General features: G+C 41.7%; 1 protein-coding gene across 4 annotated transcripts in view; it reads left to right on the top strand.

Moving 5' to 3' along the window:
- tmem94 (transmembrane protein 94) overlaps window positions 1–19,495 on the top strand; it is a 77,841-nt gene that overhangs the window by 47,632 nt on the left and 10,714 nt on the right. For 3 of the 4 annotated variants that reach the window (XM_019875713.1, XM_019875711.1, XM_019875714.1), the window contains 12 exons: window positions 108–281; window positions 2,306–2,408; window positions 2,942–3,150; window positions 6,787–6,968; window positions 8,581–8,713; window positions 8,819–8,937; window positions 9,626–9,725; window positions 15,446–15,554; window positions 17,541–17,727; window positions 17,861–17,938; window positions 18,020–18,105; window positions 18,223–18,304. In XM_019875713.1, coding sequence (XP_019731272.1) covers window positions 108–281; window positions 2,306–2,408; window positions 2,942–3,150; window positions 6,787–6,968; window positions 8,581–8,713; window positions 8,819–8,937; window positions 9,626–9,725; window positions 15,446–15,554; window positions 17,541–17,727; window positions 17,861–17,938; window positions 18,020–18,105; window positions 18,223–18,304 — 1,562 coding nt within the window. The remainder of the gene's footprint in view (window positions 1–107; window positions 282–2,305; window positions 2,409–2,941; window positions 3,151–6,786; window positions 6,969–8,580; window positions 8,714–8,818; window positions 8,938–9,625; window positions 9,726–15,445; window positions 15,555–17,540; window positions 17,728–17,860; window positions 17,939–18,019; window positions 18,106–18,222; window positions 18,305–19,495) is intronic. The other variant, XM_019875712.1, reaches the window with a different exon arrangement.

Below are 19,495 nucleotides of genomic sequence, written 5' to 3'. Positions count from 1 at the left end.
TTAACATTACCCCCCTCCCTTCTTTGATTCTGCTTTGAAAATCCATACATCTGAAACAAAAAATGTCAAATTTTGGTATAATATGTACACTGTTTTGTGTGTGTCAGGGTTCACTCCTGGTGCAAGGGAGATGTTTGAACAGGAGAGCCACTTGGCTCTTTACCAATTGCCGACTGGCGAACTTACAAAAGATGTGCCTTCGCGCCGCTTGCATTACATCACCAAACGTCAGCCCCCTATCTCCCACCTGATATCTCTTTTTGTACGAGACTCTTCCTCAGGTGAGTGCTTGTTTTTGACAGCTTTCAACAGATTATGAATACTGTACAGCAGAGGTCCCCAACCCGCGGGCCGTTACCGGTCCGTGGGTCACTTGGTACCGGGCCACACAGAAAGAATAAAGAACTTATATTCCTTCCATTTTATACATTTCGAAATCTGAAAGATGTTTTATTTTTAAAAATTAGCGGATTCTCTGTTAAATCTATCTGTATGCCACTCATGACGTGGGTCATTTGGTACCGGGCCACACAGAAAGAATAAAGAACTTATATTCCTTCCATTTTATACATTTCGAAATCTGAAAGATGTTTTATTTTTAAAAATTAGCGGATTCTCTGTTAAATCTATCTGTATGCCACTCATGACGCAGGTTAAGGCACTCTTCTCGGTCACGTGATAGGTTACCGCTAAAATGAAACCCAGGAGCAAGCAAAATGAGTAAAAAAGAAACGTCTTTGGAAAGTTTCTTTGGGAAGGGGAAAAGGCCCAGCCAGGAGATAGAAGAGGAGCCTATGACTATCAAGAAAGCGAAGGCTACATTTAATAGACAGTATCAGGAGTCCGACGTAAAGTACGGATTTATCTCAACGGGAGATTCCCACACACTGAGCCCACTCAGCATAATATGTGGTGATGGTGAGTCGTATTTTTCATGCACTTTGTATTTGCGTTGTATATTATTTTGAAGGCACGTTTAAATATTACTATAGCAACCAGAGTGTTGCGGCCAGTTAGGACATTCTTCGTGTCATGATTCGTGTTTATGATTATGTTTCGAAAATACCAGTTTTCACGCAGGTCCATCCATCCATCCAACCATTTTCTGATCCGCTTTATCCTCACAAGGGTCACGGATGGTGCTGGAGCCTAGCCCAGCTGTCTTCGGGCAGTAGGCGGGGTACACCCTGAACCGGTTGCCAGTATTTAGGAGGGGATTTGTCCATTTCCTTATGGCCCTCCTTGGACACAGGTTCTTTTATTTCTCTATAAGGTGGAAGAAAGACCCAACACCATTCCATCTTTTCTGTATTTTATCACATCACAATACAAATCGATTCGGGCTCCTGAAAGTTTCAGATTTTGTCAGAAAAGCGTAGAAAAAATACAGTCACAAGCATATATAGAGATAATATGATAAGAGGCAGACAGTTACGCCTTCATGCAAATCCCGGAAACATAAGAAATTAACATGTCATCTTGATCCGCCGTGGCTGGCCAAAGTTGGGAGTAGTAAGGTGAAACCAGACCACCACTACCCCCTACTGTCTTCGGTCTGAGCTTTGATGTGATGGCAGCAACACAGATACTTGAGATAACAGTTCCTCTTTTGATGTTAAACGTGTCCTCTGGAGGGGTCCTAAAAGTGGTGACTGTCAAGGGGCACTTAAAGGTGATTGTAATCACAGTAATTCTTTCAAGTGTTTGAACAGATTCAAACAACAGAGAGGGGCTAGAAAATCCCAGTGAGGAATAAATTCCTTCACACCAGCTAATGGCAGGGTACACAGATACGAACAACCATCCACGCTCACACTCACACCTAGGGACAATCTCGAGTGTTCAATCAGACTGGTATGCATGTTTTTGGAATGGGAGGAAACCGGATCCAGGGGCATAAAGCCCCAGACAACTTAGCTCCTAGGGTCATTGGGACACACAAACCCCTCCACCACGGTAAGGTGACGGCTCACGAAGGGGACAGGTCATATCATATTATTTTATTTGTCCAGCCTTAAAGGCCGGTCCCTGAAAATGTCTGACATGAAAAATGGTTGGGGTCCGCTGCTGTATAGTATGCATCCATGAGATCATACGTAGTGGGGAGAAGACAGTTGCACTGTCATGCCATGTGATACGTGGGGTCAAAGTATGCTATTAATTGTCGCAATACTTTCTCCTCAACCGCCAACGGGCTCATCATCAGGCTCCAAAATTGTTCGGATTTCATTAAAAAGAAGACTTGCCTGACTATGTATATTTGCAAATGTCGATGATGTTCACTCTCTATCCTCTTGGTTTTCAGAGAGTGTCCAGATGTTGTCACATGGCTCAGCTGACCTCATCTTGGAAGCCAGCACTGACTTTTGGGATGGTGCTGATATTTATCCTCTTTTAGGTTCTGACAGGTACACGTTTAATTTTTTTCTGTGTATAAGTATTAAAAAGCGCTCCGAGAAAGCCTTGTAGTTTTTGTTTTGGGTTTTTTTTTTGGGACTTATGTGTTTGTCTGTGCAAGGTGAGGTGATTTTAAAGATCAGTACATGGGACTCATTTTAATTTAATATCCTATTCCAGAGGTGGGGAACTCCGGCGCATCGAGAGCCATATCCTGACTATTTTAGAAGACTCCCGACTCCAACACACCTGATTCAATTGATCAGGCATCTACAGAGCTTGCTGATGAGCTGATCGTTTGAATCAGGTGCACCGGAGTAAGGAAGGATCTGAAACATGCAGGATATGGCTCTCGAAGAACCGTAGTTCCCTACCCCTGTGCTTATTCTTTGGAGAACAATTTCCTAAACACTAAATAGCTGCGGTTGTATATTTTTAAGCCAGCCAATATTACTTGGAGGCAGGTAAAATACAGGTAGATGAACTGTCTTAGAGCATTAAATCCTGATTATCAATCTAATCTTGTCCCATTTCTGCTTTCTAGAAAAAAGATTCTGGACTTCTACCAGCGTGCCTGTCTGTCTGGTTACTGCTCAGCCTTTGCATATAAACCCATGCAAGGTTCATTGTCCAGCCAGTTGAATGGCAAGTGTGTGGAGTTGGCATCTGGTCCCTGTTTATTTTCAGGCCTGGATCTGTCCTCATCCACCCCTAGCAAGCATCCTTCCAGCAGGAACAGTTGGAGCTCAGACGGTATGTATCTTGGGCACCCCAAAACCAGTTCAAGCAGGGGTGCGAAGTACATTATGTTACCAATTACCAGTAGCTCATGAAGTGGGAGTGTCGGTCGCTCTCATGGTCTTAACTATATGACCAAGTTTACATGCTGGATGTGTTGCAGACATGTCATAGACATGCTGCGCAGCACAATGCGTAGGTCACGTGTTCTAATGCTGCCCACGGGTACACAGGAGTATAAAGAGGGCATTAAAATGCAGATTTGAATCAGCTACATTGTTTCAACTACATCTATCTGTTATATATTGTCCCCAAATGCTTGGTCATATAAACTACAATGCTGGGTTTCTTTCAACTAAATGCGTTTGTCAAATATTGTCTTCAAATGCTGGGTCAATTTTTCTGCAATTCTGGTTTGTTTCAACGACTGAACATGTTTTTTTTCCCTATTTTTTTTTTTTTTAGTCAACTATCCAAATCCTCGGCCACATTACCAATACACACATTTAATTCTAAAATGAATTCTGTAAATCTAATTACAGTACAATTTGTAAGTATTGATTGCATTAGATGACCATGACAGATAAAACTGTTAAACTGCAAACCCTAAATATAGGCTACAGTTAGTCACTCAACGCATATATTTCGCAAGGAATAACACCGGAATAGATATAATTTTATGCGTATTTATAAGATCACCTTGAACTCAAGAATAAGAAATTCAGATTAGTGTCAGACAAAACAATTAACAGCAACAGTGCACCGAAACTAACAAGGAGCAGGATCAGTTCACAGTAAGTATTAAGTAACATTAAGGTGAGCGAACAACCTGCAAACACTACAAGTTGTTTGATCGATTTCGAAAGCACATATTTGGCCAACAAATAAAGTGGTAAATTTGACTATCTTGAAAAGTGGTAATTTTGGACTTGGACATTTTATGGACTGTTTGTGTTAATTCTCACATGTGTTATTACTGCTTTGGGTATTGGAAGTAAGGGTTGTGTCTCGATGCGTTACCTTCATGACAATTCTCCACCATATTTGCGTCGGGGTGAAGAAGAAAGCGAACGAAGATAAGAGAGCAACTCAGAGGTAGGAGTTAGGACCAAATGTGCACAAATGAAATGACCGTTTGTTATAACAATAAACATCCTGTAAAAAAAATGCATGTGGTCCACCTATCTGTCCTTTCTATTTGGATGAGGAATCCGGATTATGTGGTGAAGTATATGGACAGAAAATATGTTTTAGCTCTATAAGCCTTCTCTTGACTCAACCGTATGTCATCAGATCCAAATAGTTTAAAATACAAAAGTACAGTAGTAAAACAAACCTATATGGGCTGAAATATTTGTCACCAGGAGCTGAATCGGAAAAATTTATTTGAATTTGAATTGCTTAACTTGAATAACTGCATTGGGGAAAAAAAAAGAACGGATTTGAATTACATAACTAAATTGATATTAATTAAATCATTATATTGAAAGAAATTAATCTGAATTGGAAAATTAAATTTAAATTCATTGATTTGAAACTGAAGCGCAATAAATTTTAAACTAAACCTGAGACTACACCCAGAGCTGCGAGCAGCTGTGAAAGGCCCTTGCAGCACTGGCAATGTTGTGGTATTGGCACGTTGGGATACTGGCACATATAAACTGGATTTTTTTTTCGAAAATCAAGAATATCAAATGAAAAAGTAGTTTGATACAATATGATCTCTATAAAAGGTCTAGAATGAGGAAAAGCCTCAAATACATTTAAAAAGGCTTGTTGAATTTCGTGTGGAGGGGTTTTTTTCGGTCTTGGGCTGTTACATATGCCTCTAACTTTTTGTCGATATTGGTGAAACGTTCAATCGGAGCTATTTTCACCGTGAAAAACTTGTAAAGTCCAAAATTCAACTCCAAAATTTTGTCGATCTCAGTGACACGTACAACCAGAGCTGCTTCGGTAAAGATTCATGGGGGGTGTTGTCGAGCTATGTTTTAAATATTGCAAACCCAATAATTTGTTGATGCTGTTGCTGGGCCTGATGTGTTTGCAAAATTTCATGACTGTGCATGTTTAGTCCCTCAAAAGAAGTGTTGTTCTCTTGGCGAACAGTGCGTTGCCAGAGACACATTTTTTCGCGGAAATACATAATGAAGGCCAAAAAACTCTTCGAAAATATATGAGGTAGATCTCGTTGACCTGCTCGGAGATAAACAGCAAAGGACAAAACATATTTCCTTCAGCCAGGAGGTTGCGGTACTATGATAATAAAAAATAAGTTAGATGTAGATGTCGTCATTCCTACCATACATTTAACATTTTGACAAAATATGATGATGTGGGTCAAGTTACAGCAGCTTTTATAGTCATGGCAATAATGGATGTTTAAGTCAATGGCGGACTTCCTGCTAGGTTTAGCATAGGGCTCCAAGAAACCTTTTTGTCGGTCTTGGACTGTTATATGCACCAGCAAAATTTCGTAGATCTAGTTGAAAAGTACAAACGTGGCTGCTTTGTTAATTATTTTTAGGGGGTACTCATGAGGCATTTTCTAAAACTTACACAATAAACTAGTAAAATATTGAAAATTTTGCCAGGCCTGAATGGGTTTCGTGAAAATTTACAAATTTTGTGGTCTCACATCATGAAGGCCTGTCCAGGGGTGTCAAACTCATTTTTGTTACTGGCCACTTTGGAATTACGTCTCCCCTTGGAAAGTTGTTATGACAGTGAAACCAAAAAAAGGCGTAATCTTATCGCATTACTACTTGTACACAACAAATTAGTGGATTGCTTGTTTTGACATCGGTCAAGTCAACTGAGTGAATTTTCAGATGTACAGTGGTACCTCTACTTACAAAATTTATTGGTTCTGGAAGAAATTTCTTCACTCGAAAATGTAAGTAGAGATGCGTTTTCCATGTAAATGCCCTAATTTGTTCCAAGCTCCCCCAAAATTCAGACATAAATGTTTCCTAAAGCATAAAAATGCATCAAAATATGTAACAAATACATGTTACAATTAGATATTTGCACAATAAATGAGAATTGCGCATCATGTAAAAAACAGAGAATAAAGAATTAAAATGGTCATTTCACTTTTAACTACGTTCTCATCGTTTTGTGCCCTCTTTAGTCCATGTTCTCTCTCAGAAGTGGTTTTTGCCTGGCATTTTGTAAGGAACTGATCCAAGGATGTTTGCTTTTAACAATCCTTCGAAAATGTTCAAGGCAAACATCAACATAGTGAGCGATCGCGCGACTGGCGAACACTTTTTCTGGATGATTCGCATTTACGTAAAACTATCGGAACACCTGCATAGACACGTATCTCTCTATCTACACACAGACACATACGGGAGAAGTCCCTCTTAGCCAATGGGCTGCCAGGATGATGCTCAGTAATAACTAATGGCAGAGCAGCTATAAGTATGTTTCGTTCAGGAAACTTGGAGCTGTGAGTGGCAGGCCATACTGTATTCTTACCTTTCGTATCATGAAATTTCTTTCGTAACAATAGGCAATATTCTCCTGTTGAGATGTTTCGTAACTAGAAAATTCGTTTGAAGAGATGTTTCATAAGTACAGGTACCACTGTATATGCCAAATAATTATGTACCCTGTGTAATACCATTTTCCCTTTTTTTTTAATAGAAGGTATAGGCGAAGGAATGGAATGTGACGATGGCGTGCAAGCCTTGAGTGGACAGATCTTCATGGGCATGGTGTCATCCCAGTTCCAGGCCCGGCTGGACACTATCCGGCTCATTGATGCTCTGATAACGGCATGCATTCGATTTGTGTACTTTTCCATGGAGGACGAACTTCGAAGCAAGGTAAAAAGAACTCAAGCTCACTTCATGTCTTTTGTTGTCACAATGTTACCTCTGTAGCAAAGTGTTGAGGCAGGGTGGGTCTTTCTTGACAGCTCTTGGAATGTTTGTTGTCAACAGGTGTTGTTGTCCTTGTTTCCCCCCCCCCCCCCAGCGCGGCCGCGGTGTAGGTAGCCGTCAGCAAGTGCCCTTCAAGAGCCTTGTGTTTTTTGTTGTTTTTGTCTTTTGTTTTGTTACATGGTGTTGTTGTTCGTCATGTGGACCTGATGTGGATTTTTTTCAGCATTTTTGGCCACGACATTTGTCAAAGGAGAAGAATCTGTGCTTCGTGGTTGTGCTTTCTCGGCAGCACGCGTGTACCAGCGCTGATTTCGATTGAGAGGAACGTCGGCGCTCTTTGACTGTCGGTGCTGGACAGCCCCGGGGCGCTTGTGTTTTTTTGCACCTGTTAATGGGCGGTATTTTTCAACGCCCCAATTTGTTGAGCAGAGATGTCTGTGCTGTTGGACAGTCTTCGCTGGTGCAGTTGGATGGATGACTTGAGGAGCCGAGGATCAGGAAAGAGGAGCGTCTGTGCGGAGCGCAGATGCGTATTTGGAACTGAGAGTCGCCGCTTGGAATTGAAACGAATTAACATGGGACAGGAGAAGGGAACCAATGTCTTTTTTTCATCAATGGATGTTACAGCTTCTTGTTGACTTTGAAACTTAGCTTGTAGCCGACGTGTGCAAATTTAGAGCATGACGTCTCTGATCCACTGGTGAAAGGACACTTTGATTCTCTCCTCTTTCATCTCAAAAAGCTTTTAAAAAACAAAGCATATGAGGGAAAAGTGGTTCGGATCGCAAGACTGTCGATGTGATGTGTTGTTTTTATTATTTTACTTTATGTTAACTGTTTTGTTAAGCGCTTTGTTACAGCTGCAGCTGTTGTGAAAGCGCTATATAAATCAGGATGTATTGTATTGTATATTACAAAGACAGTGAAAACTAAATTAATAGCACAAATACAGAAGACACCATTAAACACTAAAACAATGGTAAGTCAATCATAGAATAAAAATGTGTTTTAAGACAAGTTTTGAAAATAGACAAGGGGGAGCTTGCCTAACACTTAACGGAAGGCAACGGAAAAGGCTTGATTTCCTCTGAGCATTGAATTTTTCGCCAACTCCTTGTTTTTGCCTGCCAAACCTTTGGTTCAGCTTCCTCCACTTCAGATAGGTCCCAATAAAAAGTACAAAGTATTAAGTCTCTTGGTAAGGTTTGGATGGGACTGTCCCCACTGATGGATAGCACTTTGTATACATGTAGGTCTGCCATCTTCAACAGCACTTTGTGGATTGTGGATTCCCGCCTATTAGCAAGATTGTGCTTGCCCTGAAAAATTCAAAATTTTCACGAGCACTTTTATCGACTCTCTCATTGTCTTATCAAAGCAACATTTATTTCTGTCTGCAACTTTTTGTGAATTTTTGGTTGCAGTCTGATAACTCCCTTTCAGATGTTTCACATGTTGGGAGTGGAATATCGGAGAACCATGGCCAGCAGTGATTAATAGAAATGCATGTTAAAATCCACGCAGTGTGATTCTTCACGCAATTTGGTATTTGCAGGTCTTTGCAGAGAAGATGGGATTAGAGACAGGTTGGAACTGTCATATCTCACTGACTTCGAATGGCGATGGTCCATGTGAAGGGGCTCCCTCTAGCCCCTGTCATGGCTCCCTCCATGAAGACTTGAACCAAGGTGCCAATTTGGTTGTTATGCATGTGGAAAATTTGTTTATCTTGTCGATTTCCTCAAGGGTATTTCTGAATGTCACCTTAAAATACATAATCAATAAATATAAAGCAGATTCTCGAGATGAAGCAGAAGGTCCATTGTTGGCAGAGGAGGAGGTCCATCCCGACCTGGCAAGTTTCCAGCCCACAGACAGTGATGTGCCCAGCTTTCTGGAAGATTGTAACCGGGTAACAATCATCTTTAATTCAGACAATTATCAATTACAAAAAAAAAAATGTTCAAACCGTCAGTAATGACGACAGTTTCTGTGGCTTATCCAATCAAATGGACAAAGAATGAGTTCCATCTGGCCCATTTTTATTAAATACCGTATTTTCCACACTAAAAGGTGCACTGGATTTTGAGGCGCACCTTCAATGAATGGCCTAGTTTGTCATTTTTTTCATATATTGGACGCACCGCTACAATGCATCCACTAGATGGCGGAACGCTCAAGGAAATGCCAACAGAACACTCCACTACATTACACCCTGATTTATATAGCAACGGTCAGATGTCAGTAAAATTTATTTAAGAAAGCAGCGACACAGTTCACTTAACCAACAGTAAGTTATAATATTGACTAGTTAATGTTGAACTCTCTTGCCGCTGCTCTATTTCCGTCTTCAACTGCGAAACCGATCGCCGTAAATTTGAACTCTGCGTTGTAAGCATGTCTCTAGCAAGGAGCCATTTTGGGGTTGACATATTACCGTAATGACCATACACAAGGCACATCGGATTTTAAGGCGCGCTGTGAGCTTTAAAGAAAATGGAAGGCTTTTAGATGCGCCCTTTAGTGTGCAAAATATGGCGGTTGTTAATAGTTATTAATTATTTTTGCTGTCCCGTTTCTCATTCTTGACTTGTCTTTAGGCAAAGCTTCCACGTGGCATTCACCAGGTTCGACCTCATTTGAAGAACATAGACAACGTGCCTCTATTGGTGCCACTCTTCACTGACTGCACCCCTGATAGTAAGTCCTCTTCCATTGATTGGGTAGCTCTAGAAAATAAAACAAACATGAACTTTTGTACTTCAGTCGAGGTACATTCTGTTCTCATTTTTCTGTTTCTTTTTTCGTTATGTACTGTACTGTGAATTTGTATTTGTTCCTTCATGATTTCTGTGATCCATGTATATTTATCACATAAAAAGCTTTCAGTTCATCAAACCATTTTTGATGTCACACAGAGACTACCCAAGGAAATAAAAAAAAAAATGCAGTTTTTAAATACCAATTTAATGTATTAGCCCCCCCCCCCCACACACACACACACACAAATCCAAAACTACATTTCCCTATGTAAAGGGGTAATTGCCCCCCGCGGTTAAGTTCCAAAGTAACTGACCGACGACAATTTTGGGAAAGCTCAGTTCAATTTCACAGGCAACACATTAGCACCACATTTGTTGAGTCAAGAAATCACATAAATAGAATCTGTGAAGTAGGCGACATTATCTCAAAAAAAACAAACGCATCATGCCATGATCCAAAGAATTTCAAGAAGAAATGAGAAAAAAGGTTATTGAACTCCGTCCATTTGGAAAAGGTTACAAAGACATTTTCAAGACTCTGGGGCTGAAGCAAACCACTGTCAGGATCATAATCTACAAATGGATAAAACTGGGAACACTGGGGACCATTCCTAGGAGTGGTCGACCAGCTAAAATTACTCCAAGAGTGTGATGACAACTCATCCAGGAGGTTGCAAAAGAACCGAAAACAACACCCAAAGAACTCCAGACCTGGCTGGCCTCAGTTCTCATCTCAACTCCACGACGAGTTTTAAAGATGGGCAGCGAGGGGGCTTGCCATATGTTCAGTGGGAGGTCATTCCAAAGTGAGGGACCAGCAACGGAAAAGGCTCGATCCCCTATGACAGGGGTCCCCAACCGCCGGTCCGCAGACCGGTACCGGTCCGCAGGGCATTTGGTGCCGGGCCACACAGAAAGAACTTGCCTTAATTCCGTTTTATTTATTTCGGAATACGAAATATGTTTTATTTTGAAAAATTACCAGATTCTCCGTTACATCCGTCTGTGTCACGCTTGACTCATGTCAAGCCACGCTTCTCCGTCACGTGGCCGATTACGCTAAAAACAAAACGCTGGAGCTCGCAAAATGAGTAAAAAAACTGCTGGAGATCGCGAATGACGGCGGCCTGAAAAGTACGTTCGAGACAACTGGATTAAAGTCATGGCTGAATACTCTGAGATCGCCACAACAGCATTGTTGCTATTTCCGACATCCTACCTGTGTGAGGTGGGGGTTTTCTGCAGCAACGGCGACTAAAACAAAATTACGAAGTAGACTGGACATAAACCACACACTTGAGGTGTCATTGTCTCCTATTACCCTAAGATGGGACCGTCTGGTTGCAGAAAATCAAGCTTGGGGCTGTGGTGAGTCGTCATTTTCATGCACTTTGAATTTGCGTTGTATCGTATTTTGAAGGCATGAAACATTACCATAGGGATCAGAGTGTTACGGCCAGATTAGACGCTCCTTCTGTTTATTATGATATTTTGAAAACACCACAGTTTTCATGCAGCTCATACCATATTATTTTCTTGTATTAATCCGCCACACCTTAAATGCCGGTCCCTGAAAATATTGTCTGACATAAACCGGTCCGTGGGGCAAAAAAGGTTGGGGACCCCTGCCCTATGATCCTCCGGTTAGTTCTTGGTACCTCTTATAATCTCTGGTCCGCAGACCTGAGGCACCAGGCAGGTGTGTAGGGGTGGAGGAGTTCGGAGAGGTAAGGTGGAGCAAGGCCATTTAAAGAATGGAAAACAAATAAAAGGATCTTAAAAAGAAATCCAAAATTTATAGGGAGCCAGTGAAGGGACACCATAGTTGGAGTTATGTGGTCCCTCTTACGAGTACCATTCAAGAGGTGAGCAGCATCATTTCTTTAACAATGGCACTCATTTTCCAGTCCAATTTTAAATCACTGTCCCGTTTAAGACCCAGGTTTGAGACTGTTGGCTTAAGATCAGGAGCCAGGGGGCCCAAGTCTCTAGAATGCGATGTACAAGGGCCACTCTGACCAAACCCAATCACTTCTGTCTTCTTTTCATTTAAATTCTAGAAATTTAGTGCCATCTCGGTATTGATTTCCTCAAGGCAGGATAAAAGTGGCCCCAATGAGAAAGCGTCTTTTTTGCTCAGTGGAACATAGATCTGACAGTCATCCACATAGCAGTGGAAGGAAATTCCATGTTTCCTTAAGATGGAATCTAATGGGGGCAGATACTGTGAGAACAGCAGAGGCCCCAGAATTGAACCCAGTGGAACACCACATGACAGTTGGGCAGTATGTGACTCAGAGCAACCAAGGCTGACACAAAAGGTTCTGTCAGTTAAATCGGACCTAAACCACTCAAGGGCACTACCGCCAATGCCCACCAAGTGCTGCGAATGAGTCAACAGAATACTGTGATCCACGGTATCAAATGCTGCACTTAAATCCAATAAAACCAGACACACATCGTCTCCAGTGTCATTTGGCAGGAGGGTGTCATTAATACAGTGGTTCTCAATTATTTTCTGTCATGCCCCCCCTAAGAAGAAGAAAACATCTCGTGCCCCCCCTCATGACTATAAATAGTAGCATTTGTCTAGATAATTGTTATAAGTACACCTCTGAATAACACTGTATCCTTATTAACGCATAAGAGAATAAAAAAATATGCACCAACTTTCAACAAAGAATAGCTTTATTAACTGTAACAGAAAAGATTTAAAGTGCATCTGAAATTGAAAAGTAAAATTAAATCCTTAATTAAACTATAAACATTTTTTGACTGACCATGTCAAACCATACAATACTGAAAAATACATTTACATAAAATCAATAATCATGCATTCAAACTGATCACCAACATTAACTCAGGAGCACAATCTTAAAAAACCTTTAACCTGCAAAACAAAAATATATAAAATAATTTGTGCAGATTTTTATTATTTTTTTTTAATCAAAGATTATGTCTGGATTAATGTCTACAAGCAGCAGTCACAAAAAGGGATGATTGTTGACAATATTTGGCACGTTTTCGCTGAAAAAAAAAACTCAAGCGTCTTATCAACGGGATCGGGGTGGAATGTCTTTAAGTGACGCCTTAGTTCATTTGGCTTCATGCTGTCCGCTGTCTTTCCTCGTCTCCTACCGTAGTCACAGTGAAACCAAGCGCGACATACGCTTTGTCATATTTCCACTTTTCTCCGTCTCTCACTCTCCGCCTGTCGACTTCGTGCCTACACTTCATACTCATACTCTGTGACGTGTGCAAAGTGCGCATGCTCAATGCAAAAAAAAAAAAAAACGAGCGAATGCTCCCTGCGCAGTGCGCACTCTGCCAACTCAACTCAACTCAACTGTATTTATAGAGCACTTTCAAACAGCCATCGCTGCATACAAAGTGCTGTACATGGAGCAAATTAACATATACAACAAACAGTAAAGCAAATCGGTAATAAAAACAGTAGAAAGCACCGAACAGCAAAACCAAGAACAATCTAAGTCATGCTGAGTCAAATGCCAAAGAATACAAGTGAGTTTTGAGGCGGGTTTTGAAGATGGGCAGCGAGGAGGCTTGCCGAATGCTCAGTGGGAGGTCATTCCAGAGAGAGGGACCAGCAACAGAAAAGGCTCGATCCCCTCTGAGCCCCAGTTTAGTTCTTGGTACTTCTAATAATGTCTGGTCCACAGACCTGAGGCGCCGGGCAGGTGTGTAGGGGCGGATGAGCTCAGAGAGGTAAGGTGGCGCAAGGTTATTTAGAGATTTGAAAACAAATAAGAGGATCTTGAAAATAACTCTAAAATGTATGGGGAGCCAGTGAAGGGATGCCAGAGTAGGAGTTATGTGCTCCCTCTTACGAGTACCGGTCAACCCGCCAAGGAGAGCGCCACTGCCCCCTCATGTAGTCGAGGCGCAATTGCACTTTATTCTTGGACAATACAATACAATACAACAGTAAAAAAAAAAATCTAAATAAAAAAGCATGTTCCCTTAGGCCAAACGCGCCCTCCATGACGGAGCCTCGCGCCCCCACTATTTGAGAACCACTGCATTAACAACACGTAACCGGACTGACTCTGTGCTATACATCATCTTGAAACCTGACTGGAAGACTTCCAAGATCTTACGTAATTCCAAGAACGATTTTAACTGCATGTGCACCATTTTTTCCAGAATTTTTAAAATGAAAGGCAGTTTGGAAATAGGCCTAAAATTTGACAGCATATCTTGATCAAGGCCAGGTTTCTTGATCAAGGGTTGGACCACAGCATGTTTAAACTGTTGGGAAACGATACCAGAGGATAATGGCCATGATCGATGTACGAATACTCGGGAGTACCTCCATTAAGAAATGTGGAGGAAGAGAGTCATAAGGGGAGCCAGGGGGCTTAGTCTGGCAAACCACATCCTCTAAAAACGTCAAGGACACAACTTAAAAAGAATTTAACACTGCTGAACATTGACTGAGGGGTCAAATGTGGTATTTGAAAAAAGAGTCCTCGCTAAAGAAAGTTTATCAATCAAAAACTGAAGGAATCTGTTGCACATTTCGGGTGAAGATTCTGAGCAAGTAGGCTGAGGGAGTACCGAATCAATAGTTTTAAATGGTACATTTTATTAGGTTTGATAAATATTCTCTTTTGGCCTCTAACTGTAGTTTGGTAGTTATGCCGGCAGTCTTTCCTGATTTGATAAGAGACCAGCAACTTTTCTTTTTTCCACTTCCGTTCAGCCTTACGACACCCCTGCTTAGCTGCGCGAGTTCTGTCGTTAAACCAAGGCTTGGATTTAGGTTTTGACAGCACAGTTTTTAAAGGAATCCAGTATAGGACGGCACGATGAGTCCAAGAGAGGAGTTCTTCTGTGTTAGATAAAGGTACGCAAACGTTATTAAAGGCATCAGAGAACTGACTAGCAGTGAGAGGGTTAAAAATCCGGCACTTGCACTCAGATTTAACAGCCGCACGCGATAAACCGGCATCAAATAAAACTGCCATGTGATCAGAAGTCCCATTTTCAAAAACTTCGAAGTTTAACACCGGTAGACAATAAGCAAGAACTACGTCTAAAATATGTCCTTGTTCATGTGTTGGGCTCGTCACATATTGCACATTGCTCATTTTAGAAATTGTAAGCTACTCAGGCACTGATTAATGCATAAGGCTAGCTGTTTGATCCACATTTCCGAATTAAAATTATCGGTAATAAAGTTATTAGGCTGCAGCATTCCCAGAAAATCACGACATCACATCATTGGTGGCTAATTTATTTCTTCATTTATTTATTAATAGCAGGCCTGTCTGTGTGCTGCGCATGTGGTCCTTGGGGTCTACTTGGCGCCTGTAGGCACAATGTTGGTGACACGCTCACATACAGAATCACCTTCTTGTTCACCGTGATAGTGAACTAGAAGATAAAAGTTGTTTCACCATCATCGTGAAAAACTGTCGATTACGATAATGTAGCCAGAGGGTCTTCGTGCCAACCAACAATTAGTAGATAAAACGTTTTGTAGATACTGATACATGATTATTTGTTGTTCCATAAACATTGGGTCGTGTGGATTTTATCCTGTTATTAGTTGAAGAATCATTGTTCACCCAAAATAAATTCCAACAAAACAATGAATATTGACTGGTTGCCGTTACGTTTGTGATTTCTTTCCAGCTATGTGTGAAATGATAAAGATCATGCAGGAGAACCGGGAGGTCACATGCTGTTTGGGAAGCGCTGCCAATTTCCGCAACAGCCGTCTTTTTCTGCAGAGTGACCTCAGGTATGAGAACACAAGATTGATGCTTGGCTTCACGAAATGCTACAAATAATTGTGTTTCCAAGTTCATGTGGGGAAGGAGAAAGATTTAGTTGTCCTTCAACTTCCTCACATCCATGCATACACGAAACAGGGATAGGCAACTGGTGGTCCACTGATAAACATTCAAAATACCTTTTCCATGAGAAACACGGACAAAAAAATTCCGGAAAACTGCACATATGCAGCGGTCGACTGTCCGTGGTTTTGTTATATAGTCAGTATATTATGTAATCAATTACCACGAGATGTCATATATTTCTTAGTTGCGCGTACATTGCCTTGATTGCAATGTGAGTGGGCCAAATAATTGTTTTTTTATTTGCGAATCTGGAATGATATGCAGAACAAACAGTATCTCAATAATAGTGTAATGTTGGTTTCTTGTTCAGCAATTTTGTGCCATCCTTGAATGGTAACTTTATGCAAGCGAGCCCTTTGCACAGGAAAAAAAAGGACTATGTGGTTATTTTATTATTTTGCTCTTGCTTCAAACCCATTGCTGTTGGGTTCGGATAGTTGATCATTTATACATGAATTGAAAAATGTATTATCAGCATGTATTTTGTAAGTATAGATGTGTTAGTCTATATTTAAAATGGCTTTTAAGTCATCACGGGGTAGGAAGTCTATGGTCCTCTGTGGCACCCAGGTATCCCTGCTGAAAAATTCTAGCTCCCTCTCACATTTAACTTGCCCATCCTTGACATAAAAATCACTATACCACCGATGTCAGAGTTTGGTTCGCATTGCCAGCAGTAAGTCGGAATCGTTTCCAGTGAGGGTAGGACTCCGCCAAGGCTGCCCTTTGTCGCCGATTCTGTTCGTAGCCTTTATGGACAGAATTTCTAGGCGCAGCCAAAGCGTTGAGGGGGCCGTTTTGGTGGCCTCAGTATTGCATCTCTGCTTTTTGCAGATGATGTGGTACTGTTGGCTCCCATCAAGCAGGGCTCTCCAACTCTCACTGGAGCCTCTCGCAGCCGAGTGTGAAGCGGCTGGGATGAAAATCAGCACCTCCAAACCTGAAACAATGGTCCTCAGTCGGAAAAGGGTGGAGTGCCCCCTCTGGGTCGGGGAGGAGATCTTGCCCCAAGTGGAGGAGTTTAAGTATCTTGGGGTCTTGTTCACGAATGAGGGCAGGAGGGAGCGAGAGATCGACAGACGGATCGGTGCAGCGTCTGCTGTAATGCGGACGTTGTATCGGTCTGTCGTGGTGAAGAAGGAGCTGAGCGAAAGGGCGAAGCTCTCAATTTACCAGTCGATCTACGTTCCGACGCTCATCTATGGTCACGAGCTATGGGTCGTGACCGAAAGAACGAGATCCCGGATACAAGCGGCCGAAATGAGCTTTCTCCGCAGGGTATCCGGGCTCTCCCTTAGAGATAAGGTGAGAAGCTCGGTCATCCGGGAGGGGCTCAGAGTCGAGCCGCTTCTCCTCCACATCGAGAGGAGCCAGATGAGGTGGCTTGGGCATCTAATTCGGATGCCTCCTGAACGCCTGCCTCCCTGGTGAGGTGTTCCAGGCATGTTCCACCGGGAGGAGACCCCGAGGACGACCCAGGACACGCTGGAGAGACTATGTCATCCAGCTGGCCTGGGAACGCCTCGGGATCCCCCGGGGAGAGCTGGAAGAAGTAGCTAGGGAGAGGGAAGTCTGGGCTTCCCTGCTAAAGCTACTGCCCCCGCGACCCGGCCCCAGATAAGCGGTAGAAGATGGATGGATGGATGACATAAAAATACCTTGCATGCCACTTAAGAGCTCATCTTAAATCTAAAAATTAGTTAAAAACTATTAAACAAGTATTGAGAGCGTTTATATTGTGTAAAAAACAGGCATGACTATATAAAGCTTGGATAATAGGAGTGTTGATCTTAACAATGCAACTTTCTGACGTGTTAAACAGTACTGTTATCATGTTAACGGTATAATGTGTGCGTTCCCTCTGACAGTATTGCTCTGGATCCACTTTACCCATCCCAGTGTTCATGGGAAACCTTCAGTCTCACCAGGAGTGCATTCAACAGGAGCTCCGAAGGTCTGTCTCCTCTGAAACTGTCGGGGCAACTAAATAGTCTTGGCTGCTCTGTGGCCTTTCACCAAGGAGAGAGTGTCAGCATGACCAAGCTCATAGAACAGGTGCATCTCACACACACACACACACACACACACACACACACACACACACACACACATATGCACACACAATTAGGTTCGACAAGTGCTTTACATTTATTTGGACTGTTTTGGCTTCGGTTTGAATTTGTTGCAGGCACGGCATACAACATATGGCATTCGCAAGTGTTTCCTTTTTCTGCTGCAGTGCCAGCTCAGTCTGGTAATCATACAGGTCAGCGGAGAGACCTGACATACTTTTGTTTTGCGAAACAGTAAATATGGGTTCACTTTAAATTAGCTGTTTTTCCTGCAGTTTTTAGCCTGTTTAGCTCAGCTCCCTCCTCCCATGAACATCACGGACATCCTCTGGCTCTCATGCTTCAGTTTCCCACTGCTAAGGTAGAACCCCCTTACAAGACTTCAGATTACTATTTTGACATGTCTATTAAAAAGAAAAAACAAACAAACCAAAAAAAAAAACAACCCCAAAATAATCAGTTGATCTTCTTTTGACAGCTTGTCACTTTTGGGAAAGCCTCGAGATAGTTCAGTCATGACCGTTGCCACAGGGAAGAATCTTGACGCCATTCCAAAGAAGGTAGGCTCCCAAAGTGGGTTATGAGCAATTGTAACTTTTTGGGAATTTTTGTCTCATGCTGACCACTTAAAACCCAGTCGGTTCAAACTGTTGTTGAACACAAATTACCAAAAGCTTCCAGTGTGTGCTGCTGGCCTAGTAAATGCTGTTGCAAGTCAAACGGAAAATATATGGTGTCACTCCTACTGCAGGAAATGAAATTGATTTTCTGTGTTTAAGGATTATTTGATTTCATTTTCATTTAATGGACAGTGGTACCTCTACTTCTGAAATTAATTGATTCTGGAAGAAATTTCTTAACGAGAAAATTTTGTAAGTCGAGACGTGTTTTCCATGTAAATTCCCTAATTCGTTCCAAGCCCCCCCAAAAAAAATTCAGACATAAGTGTTTCCTACAGCATAAAAATGCATCAAACTATGTAACAAATACATGTTACAATTAGATTATTGCACAATAAATGAGAGTTGTGCATAATGCAAAAAAACAAAGAATAAAGAATAAAAATGATGGTCATTTAACTTTTACTACATCTTTCGCCCGACTGGTGAACACTTTTTCTGGGTGATTCACATTGACATCAAACTATCGGAACACCTCATGGCCTGAGGAGTGAATGACGAGGACGCTGCACAGACACATATCTGTCTATCTACACACATAGACACATACGGTAGAAGTCCCTCTTAGCCAATCGGATGCCAGGATGATGCTCAATAATAGCCAATGGAAGAGCAGTTATAATTATGTTGCATTCAGGAAACACGGAGCTGAAAGTAAAAGACCATACTATATTTTTTGTATTTTGAACTTTCTTTCGTAAAAAGAGGCAATATTTTCCTGTTGAGACGTTTTGTAACTAAATTTTGAATTAAGAGACGTTCATAAGTAGAGCTACCACTGTACTTTATTGTCCCCAATTGAAAATTTGTCATGGACACTCAACTGCTTCTGCAGATTACAATCAGCAGCTTAATATACCCACCGGGGCCATGCACACCACACAAGAAACTGATTGCACACAAATCAAGGGTGATTAAAAAAAAAAAAAAATCCCTGGTAACTATAATTTTAGTCCATTACACTCTTACCTACATATTTGCATTCATGATCTTAATAGACGGAGGAATAAAAGGATGTTTATAACGATTCAGCCCGCTCCGAGGAACTCTAAATCTCCTTTCAGAAGGAAG

The sequence above is a fragment of the Hippocampus comes genome, unplaced genomic scaffold (assembly GCF_001891065.2).
Source record: "Hippocampus comes isolate QL1 unplaced genomic scaffold, H_comes_QL1_v1.1 scaffold334, whole genome shotgun sequence".
NCBI lineage: Eukaryota > Metazoa > Chordata > Actinopteri > Syngnathiformes > Syngnathidae > Hippocampus > Hippocampus comes.
The sequence above is the reverse complement of the archived record's forward strand: the minus strand, read 5'-3'. Positions and strand labels throughout refer to the sequence as shown.